Source organism: Trematomus bernacchii, unplaced genomic scaffold, assembly GCF_902827165.1.
Source record: "Trematomus bernacchii unplaced genomic scaffold, fTreBer1.1, whole genome shotgun sequence".
Classification (NCBI taxonomy): Eukaryota; Metazoa; Chordata; class Actinopteri; order Perciformes; family Nototheniidae; genus Trematomus; species Trematomus bernacchii.
In genome coordinates this window covers 4,598,747-4,608,277 of record NW_022988097.1, presented here as the reverse complement: position 1 = coordinate 4,608,277, position 9,531 = coordinate 4,598,747, and the positions used below count along the sequence as shown (strand labels likewise).

The window sequence follows — 9,531 nt, the reverse complement described above, 5'->3', positions numbered from 1 at the left end:
CAAGCAAATTGATGATGTGATGGGATGAACAGCGTGGTTAATCATCGACAGGCTGGTAAAAGGTTAACTCAACAGTGCTGTTCAACAAGTCAAACAAATGTGACGTGTGATAAGAAAAGAAAGGCCAGTATGAAATATAAATAACCTTATAATGTAACATTTACAAACTTAATTTTAAAACTTATGACAACATAGCCTACAAGTTATTAAATAAATAAATAGTTTGTTAAATATAATTTCCTGCCGAGAGTTGTGTTTGAAGATTGATACTTATTCATGGTTGTTAATCATGAGGATTATATCCGGGATGCTAGTTAGCTTAGCCTAGCCTAAAAGATATAAACTGGGTTAAAGAGCTAGCCTAAATCTGTCACAGACCACCTAGCACAGCCATGCTAGTTTCCCCGTCTTCAGTCTTTATGCTATGTTAAGCTAACGGGCTGCTAGCTGTAGCTTCATATTTAGACTAGCTACAAATATTAGAGTTGTATCATTCTTCTTATCTAACTTTACGCAAGAAAGTGTCAAACAATTTTTTTTTACTAAAAAAGACTGTTGAAAGTTGCGTTAAGCGAGCTACATTTGTTACAAAATGTTAGCATGTGCTAATCAAAGGCTAATCTTCCAAACTTTATGTTGTACTGCAACCTATAGCATAGCTGTATTTACACACAGACACTACCAATGACAGGTGCTGGGGTCTTTACGCCATGTTATGTGTGTTTCTGTGTTACTCTATGGAGAGCAGCAGGTGCGGAGTTCAGCTCTCCTGGTATGAAAGCAAACAGTCTAATTGAAATATCAGGAATTAGTCAGGAGTTTAAAATGATTGTCCAATGTAGCCGAACATGGAAATGACAGACAGTATCAAATAACCCGCACAGATTATGTGTGTGTGCAGACAAAGGGCAGGCTGTTTGATAGCAGCACACCTGACCGCCTGCTGAAACAAGGGGCCATCCCCTGCCTCCTGAGTTCCTCAATTAACTCCTTCCTGCTATTTCCATGTCCAGCGCGCATTAGCTCACTGCCATGCTCCGCCATGACAAGTAAATTGCTGTTTGGTTATGACCGTTTGTCGGGAAACAGGCCATTTCCCCCCGCTTTGCCTAAACCGCTGTTCCTCGCTCTGCGTAAAGAGGAGGGAGGGAGGGATGGTGCAGGGTTTTGAGTCTGAGCTGAAGGCAGGAATTATCACATCAGCGGCTGAACGGGCGTGCCCCCTTTGGTATGGATAAAAAAACACACAGCGTTATGTTGGCCCACAGTAGGTTTTCATTCTCTGCTCCTCACTGGGATCTCTGAAAGCCTTCCACATGTCTTCACACAGCAGTATCGATTTACTGTTGATCCTGGAACAATGTTACAACCATGATTACAATAATGATGACACGGCTGCAAGGAGCCTTCTTCCAGCCTGCGCCTAATAAAGGCCTCTACAGTATATAGAATAACCCTTTCACCTCCATGCGTCCCTGATTAGTCCTGTTATTGGTAATAAGTACAGGAATGGAAACTGGCTGCCTGAAACCTGGCAGCTGTTGTTCTTCCCCCTAAAAATCACAGATCCTGATGAGCTCATATTATTAGTCAAGGGTGGCCAAGCCTGACACTGAGATTCAGTTTATAGCTCACAAAACACAACTTGTTTTCATAATGTATGTCCTAGCACAGGAACAGTGGACAATAATAATGTTGCATAAGTTCTTGTTAAAAAAGCAATGTGTTTCTGTTTGTCTTTGAAAAACGCTGAATATGCATGTGAGTACAACCGGAAAAAATGATCGAAAAGTGTTTCCCCTTTGTTTGTGCGGAAAAAGAAGATTTTTGAAAAGGCTGGTGTGTGTGATCAAAACAAATAAAATAAAATGTAAAATACTTTAATAGGCACATATGGTCAGCTTAATAGTCATTCATTCATATTTATATTACATACCTCAGGTCCTACTTCTGACGCCCTTTAGTTACAGCATGTGAATTAGTTAAGGCGGAAAAAAAAGGGATCTGCCCTGCGGTATAAACAAACTGTCCCGAATAAAAATCTACATCCTGTCTACATTTGTGTTCACTCCTGGGCTTTTTGGCTGGTGTGAACAGTGGAGAGGAAGCAACATGATCTGCTTCAGGATCAGTTCTTGTGTAAGTCCAACACGGCATACAAAACAGTTTATTGCTCCTCTGAGTCCTTCTCGAATGGAGCATAAGGCCTCTCTGTGTTGTTGCAATAAGCTCTGGCTCGTAACACTCAATGGGCCGGAGCCTGAAAGTGCGGTCCAGCTGTCAGAGGCAGTGGTTGGTGGTCGGGTGCCACGGAGACGGGCGCAGCAGACAGTCTGTGGTGTCTTCGGCTAGTTTGGCGTGCCGGGAAAGAGCTGTGAGTTGGGGGTTCAGGGGGAAGCTGTAGCGGTAGAAACAGTAAGGGCCTGCAGTGTCAGAGAGATGAGGGAACAGAGAAGGCCCGTGAGGACCGAAGGGGCCGTGGAGGGGGAAGAGGCTCCCCGGACATGGGTCCCTACATTGGAGAGGTTTCTTTGGCTGAAGCGCTGAGAGGAAAGGAAGGTCTGGTAGCGGGGGCAGGCCTCTCAGTCTGTCTACTCCCAGGGAGGAGAAGGCCCTACTGGGCAGCGGAGAGGCCGTGGAGGTCTTTCCGTAGAGAGGCAGAGTGAGGGTGTGGAGAGCGGCATCATGGCAGGAGAGCGCCGAGACGCAGAACGGGTGTAGGGGAGAAGAAGAGGAGAGGGGGAGAAGAGTCTTTATACTGCTGCTCGGCGACCCCGAACTCCCTGTCGAGATAAAAAAATAAAAACATGTCAGAAACTTGAATCACAAAGAGGAAAACGGTAGCAGAGTGTCACTGGGAAAGTGAACTGAGTATAGGACTGTGATAAATGGGCATTTCCCTTAGATATCAGGACTGCTGAAATCCTACACATCCTCCGTCGTAGACTGAAACCCACCTGCTTCGACTGCATCAAGGCCATTTAAACCCTATATCCCCCAAAAAGTACTTAAAAAGGATTGGCTTATTTGAAGCAAATGTACTTGCAGGTTTCTTCTTTCTGAGTGCATATCTTTATGGTTGATTGGACTTTTTGTAATGAATAATCAGTTAAAGTGACTAATTCATCTCGTATCGTGCCTAACTAGAAAATCACAATTTATTGGGAATGAAATCAATCTGACGATGCTCTGGTTACAAATAAGACAAAATGTGTAGTTCACAACAATGAAGTATTTCATATACATTTGATTTTCTTTTCACAAAAAAAATAAAATGTAATGCCCGAAGGTATAATGCCTTTCGACGCCCTTTTAAAGTAAAGTAGGCGGCAGAGGTCACAAAAACAGAGGTTTATTTATCTCGTTTTGTGTTTAACAGTGGATCATAACTCCAATTAAAAATGAGACAAATCTTTTTTATGGATGTCAGTTACTGAGTAACTCCAAAGGCCAAAATGTGGCCTGAACATATTAGGTAAGGCTTGTTTTTAGCCTAGCCGATTGACAGAATTGACAATCGGCTAGACATTTGCTACTGAAGCAGTGTACTACACTACCGTCCAGTTAGGAGAATTGTGTACATTATTGTACAAAACAGCGCACCTAAGAGAGGTCATTCAGCACTTAAATATTAGGCTGGTTCAATTGTACGGAGATTGGATGTAGACATAGACATTTAGATACACCCAAACACAGATGAGCCCCCCCCCCACCCCCATATAACACCTGGCGAAGGTAATAAGAGCTGCAGCACAGTACCTTGGAGCTGTATGGTGAACGGCTTGAAGTCCAAGCTGAGAGGGCCTCTCCAGGGATAGGACTCCAAAAGGCCATCCAACACTCCCCTGCACACACAAACACACATGTCCTGTAAAAGCACTGCAACGTGTTATTCCAGGTATTTAAATATTGCTTTTGAGAGGTGTGAAATTCAGCACTACACATTTCAGCTTCATTGGAAGGTTTTACATGGTTTCGAATGTCGGCGGTTGAACCTCCAATCCCTCTCGGGTCCACTTTCTGAATTAAAACAAAAAGTGTGGATGTGTGGTGAGGTTTTACCGTACCTATTCCTTCCTGGATCTCTGAAGCCCTTGGCGAACGGGTTCCTGTCGATCTTCAGTTTTGTGATCTTGCCCGGGAAAGAAGAACATGGGTTAGAGTGGACGTGTCAGCCGCTGACGTGTTAAGCCAACAATGAGCTCAGCTTTTACAACAGCATGGAGAGTGGCAGGGCTCCCCCCTCTGGGACTGCATCTCCCAGCAGCACCCAGGGCGATCAGCCATGTCAAACAGGGTTCTTGGAGGTCGTACGGTTTTATTTGGTGCTTTAATGGGCTGCGGACTCCAGCAGTGGGCCCGGTCACAGCTTGTTATTGAGTTTCTGTAATAATACGTTCGCTGATCGTAAAATGAGCCCTGATGAAAAGAGCTGGCAGTCCCCGTGGACGCCTTGGTTACTGGAGGAGCCGCGGCCAACAGTGGGGTCAGATCCCCTGCACGGGAACACACGCCCGCTACGAGGAACTGAAAATCAAGACATTGCAACTCAAGATTTAGCTGAGAGCACAGTGTTTTTGAGCTGTAGATTTGGCTCATTGAAGGACACTACAGACACTTTTGGCATGGCCATTGAAATGTGTTGCTTTCTGGCGCGTAAAAGGTGTAGGATGGGATTTTGTAGCATGGTTCTACAGAAACAGAAACAAATTCTGCTGTTTAAAACCAAACATTTCCGATATATCCCATTCTTCTCTGTTTCAGCTGCCGTTTCAAATCCATAGTGTGTGCTACATGTTTGGCTGTTCTATAGGATAAGTTTCAGTGGTTGCTACCTGTTGGTTCTGGTAGGCTGTGACTGTGGTGAACTCCGTTTCAGGGAAGGAGAAGCTGTGCACTCCCTCAGCAGGCAGCGATTGGATCTGCGACAGGTCCATGCGAGGGTCGTGCCGGATGACGTGCACACGTGGCTTGTATTTGTGCATCGACTGGAGAATGATCTGGATTGAGAGATAAAATGACACTTTATACAGGATGAACCTCTATTATATCACTATCTTTAAGAGAGGCAACATTAAAATAGATATATAGGGCTGCAAGGTTCACTTCATTCTTATTTATTTCAATATTATTTTTTATTAACTAATTAAACTTTTTTTATAAAATGTTTCAGACAATAGTGAAATATATCAAAGAATTGTAAAAAAAAAACTGCAAAAATAATATGTCATTAAATTGCTCTTTTGGTCCAAAAATGTGTCCAAAAGATTTCCAATTTATTTCACACATTAGACAGAGAAAATAAACGTATAATCATTGTTGAGAGTCTAGCATCCGAGAGCATTTTGGCTTGATGTCACTATTAAGCTCTATAAAAAAGTAATCCAAATTATATTTAAAGTTAATATTGCAATAGAATTATAATTTATTTTCACAACATGCTATGTAAACTAAAACCACACAATGTTAACTTGCAAAAAAGCAGTAGATGGCTGTTACACTCGTAAAACTAGTGGAGAATCTTTTTAATATGCTTTTCTTATAATACAAAAATAAAATAATGTGCACATTAGTGCATTATACAAATATTTAACAAATTACTTTTTCATAGAAGTAAAAGGATTTTAAATAAATCTCCTCTAAAAGAGTAAGATTAAGTTCTCAACATTCAGGATTTACATATTTAGAATTTAGAATTATTTACCATTCTCATTTTGCATATTTTAGATTTGTTTTATTATAATAAACAGCCAAAGTTGAATAAATAAATTAACAGTTTGACCACTTTTAAGTTGGTAAGTAAAATAATCTAAGGTTTTTCCTGGGGTTTACCTGAGATGTAAACACTAATGTAGGGTTTCAAGGGAGAAAGTATTTTTTTCCAAAATACACAAAGCAGGTACACTTCAAAATGTAATGCCAAACAGCTCTAAATATGTACTACAATCAACACAATATTAGTGTTTAAAAGTAGTGATGGTTCCAGAGAGGCGGTGCGGTGAACTGACCACAGCTTCACACGAGATTCTGAGGCTGTTTCTACACTTTCTACTCCTCCAGAAAAAAGAATCGCCTAAACAGACCAATTCCAGCGTGGTTTTATAAACACGGGGATCAAGTAAAAATCCACCTACAGCCTCTCCAGTCACCACATCTGTCACATCTGCACATAAGTGAATCTTTACAGGAAGTTCTGCAGCGGAGAAGGATTTCCACTTCCTTTATCCCTAAAAACACACTGGCTCTCAATGAGGAACCAGCCAGTATGGCACTATGGTTACATATGTGACAGCAACCAAAGAAAATTAAAATAAATAAAACCCATTTACATATAACAAGATCTCTCTTAGATTAATGAAGAAATATAAAGTTATATCTGGGTTTTGAAAAAGTGAAATATCGATCCCAGGACATTTATCAATCAGAATACTTTATTTAGCCTGGGTGAAATTAGGTCTTGTGACAGTTTCCACAATACAGAATGAAAAAATACATTTATAAATAAAGGATAAAAAATTGAATTAAACAAATATTAAGTAAAAATGTGCAATTAAAAGAAAGAAAAGAGTAGAAGAAATGTAAATGGTCTGATCTACATGATTTATATCTGTTATCAGGTGATACTGCGCATGCTCAGATGGGTTACCTACATGCCCCTTATCGTCCATCTCGTTGTTGGTGAGTTTGACCCGGTCGAAGCTGATCACCTGACGCATCCACGTCTCTCCCGCGCACGGGGAGTCCGGGTGCACGTAGAGCCGCGGGGAGATGCAGGAATGGTCCGTGTTCCCCGCCACCATCCACTGCGAGCTGTGGTACACATACCTGCCCGGATACATGCGTGTTAGTACGTAAACCAGAGACACTGAGGGAGTTCAGGTAATAAAATACACACCTGTAGCGTTTGGAATCCACGGGCATGACGTCCATCGCGATGTAGTACTGCTGGCCCGGGTCCAGGTTGCGCACTTTGACGCGCACAGAGGGGAACATTCTCCTAACGCGAGAAGACGAAATCATTTTTTTATTTATTGAATATTTTCTACTCAAGAGGATATTTAGCCGTCCTGTAATTTACATTCTCACACAAACAGATCAGATACTTTAGGAAAAGGACCTCACGGCCAAGTTCAGAGGAGAGCTCAGGGTCCTCGAGGGGCCATGAGGGCACATTCACTGCGGAGATTTATAGCGCGTGTTCCCCGTAATAGAATAAACGGAACTTAGATTTCAGCAGGTAGTTATGTCCCTATAATTCATACCTGGAAGAGGTATAAAAAATAAAAAAAACCTATCAAATATATTTCTTTAAACTGAAACATGACATATATACAACATCTGTCACGGTTGCATAATATAATTGATAGTTATGGATCCTTATTTAAAAATAAATAAATGTGTCCATGACGACGAGAAATGTGCGTTTAATTTAATCCAATACAATTGAATAATTAAAAAAAAACTATAAATCTACCTCACATGGTATATAATGTGCACTATTTTTTTTTTTTTAATTCTAAAATATTAGCTTTTTATAGACCATGAGATTATAAATTGCTTGTATTTATACAAATGAAAACGGTTGCAGGATAAAATAGCTATAACACCAGAACTGGTGATAAGCCTTTATTTCTTTTTTTATTAAGATGCTGACTTCTGATTGGCTGTTCACAGCCGTTCTCCACCTGTGACCGCAGATAAATTCATGTAAATGTTATAATATGCATCTTATCACTGATAATGACCTATCAAGCTTGTATTGCATGTAACTGACTTGAACACGGAAACTAAAATGAAATAAGATAATACGTTTGATATTAAAATACTTTTATTTAAATAAGGTCATCTCCGTTTAAAAAGTAAGGGCCTGGAAGCCAGATCTTATTGTATGTTATTAAAGTTAATTTGGATTCGTTTTCGTATCATATTGAACGAAACTATCGAACATTTTAATAGTAAAAGACCCAATACTAAATCTCATTAAATTATATATTACTTTTGTGAAGTTTTTACATTTAAAAATATAAATAAATAGATAGAAAATGCCTGATCCCACGACCCCGGGTATATAGGCCAAATACGTTTGAAAGTGTTGCAGGATAGAATAAAGGCACCTGAAGGCCACTGTTTACAGCAAAACACCATACTACTGGAGCTCTTTAAAGTGGTCTTTCTCATCCAGATGTTGTACCTGCCAGCTTTGGTGATGATCATCTCGGTTCCGATCTCATAGAACCTCTTCCACAGCTCGGAGCCCTGCAGCTCCACCCGGACCTCTCTGTCCGGGAGGAGGTCGCTCTCCTTGGGCTTGCTCTCCTCTACACCGGGGTCAGCCTCCTCGGCCCCGGACCTGACAGGCTGTCTCTCCGGGTCACAGGAAGTGTCCTCTGCCCTCCTCGGAGTTGATGAACCGGCTTTCTTCATCTGACTGACAGGATATTCGTTCAGGCCTATAAAAAGGGGCAAAGACTAGGGTGAGTGAGGAGAGAAAAAAAGCCTATTGAGGCTGTGTTTTCCAAAATCATTTAGAAGTCAACTTAAATGTTAACAGTTTCCTATTTATTAGAAAAAGCTGCAACTAATAGTCCTTTAAAGTGACAGACCGTGGCTTCATTTGACAAGAAGAAGAAAGAAGAGTATTAGCAAAAAATGGCCCCTATCGATAAACAATGAATTTGTAGCTGATAAAATTAAAGAATACATGTATATATAAAGTTCAATTGTCAAAGTGTAATCAACGGATGTGTCTGAAGCAAAGTAACAAAGATTGTATTATCGGTGTTATTGTTCCATGCTGTGCGTAAAATGCGTAAAGGTGTTCGAAAAATCCGGCAGTCCTTGGCTCACCGGTGAAGGTGCTCGTCTCGCTGCCGGTGTCTGCAGCTGAACTTGACTCATCCGACACTTTCATCCTCTTGCAGGGTTTCCCGACCAGCGCCTCCACAGAGAACGCGTGAGCCCGGGAACTCAGACCCTGCATCTTGGCGAAAGATCCCGTCTTTCTGCGACTCGTATATCCGTCAGATCTGTGATTGTGTTCCGCACAAGTTTCAGAGTCCCAGCGCATTCAGGACGGGGTAGAACAGGCAGCAGCAGCAGCACCTTAGGGAGCCCCTCTTCTCTCACGGCGGCTCCGTGACGCTGCGTAATTGATCCGGTGCCTTACCATGTGTTCTCCGAGACGCGCGCCTTCATCCAAAATCCTTGATTATTGGAACGCCTCTCCTCCTCACTACAATATTTCCCCTTCTCCCCCCTTAATCCGTTTCTGTGTCTCCCCTTTCCTCTCTGCCTCACAGAGGGCTTGTTCCATGGTTCCCCTCTGCGCGTCACAGAGAGGGAGGGAAGAGCGCAGCGTGCACTCCTCATGGGCCTGCGCTACAAAAAACATACATCCTAATGCTTATCCCGGCCTAAAATAATACTGTTGTCTCAACATTAGAGTTAAATGTTAGTGAAAAAGTGAAAAAATAAACAAATGTCCTCTTAAAATAAATCACTTTTTGGAAATGTCACTACCTTGAAACACCT

The 9,531-nt window shown here is 41.7% G+C and overlaps 1 protein-coding gene across 1 annotated transcript; it reads right to left on the bottom strand.

Annotated features, from left to right (window-relative positions):
* Positions 1–1,947: 1,947 nt before the first annotated feature.
* Positions 1,948–9,220, bottom strand: tbx22 (T-box transcription factor 22). The gene is made up of 8 exons (XM_034121423.1): positions 8,848–9,220; positions 8,192–8,450; positions 6,896–6,997; positions 6,651–6,825; positions 4,836–5,000; positions 4,068–4,132; positions 3,760–3,845; positions 1,948–2,783 (listed from the first exon to the last, which is right to left on the bottom strand). Exons 1-8 carry the CDS (start codon positions 9,065–9,067, stop codon positions 2,281–2,283), a joined length of 1,575 nt encoding a protein of 524 aa, XP_033977314.1. The 5' UTR covers positions 9,068–9,220; the 3' UTR covers positions 1,948–2,280.
* Between the last annotated feature and the right edge of the window lie 311 nt (positions 9,221–9,531).

Excerpts from the sequence above, each read along its gene's own strand:
- tbx22 (XM_034121423.1), bottom strand. The coding sequence starts at position 9,067 with ATGCGCTGGGACTCTGAAACTTGTGCGGAACACAATCACAGATCTGAC. Across the intron at positions 8,451-8,847 it reads CGAGACGAGCACCTTCACCG|GCCTGAACGAATATCCTGTC; the intron begins GTGAGCCAAGGA and ends CCCTTTTTATAG. Across the intron at positions 6,998-8,191 it reads ATCATCACCAAAGCTGGCAG|GAGAATGTTCCCCTCTGTGC; the intron begins GTACAACATCTG and ends TTCTCGCGTTAG.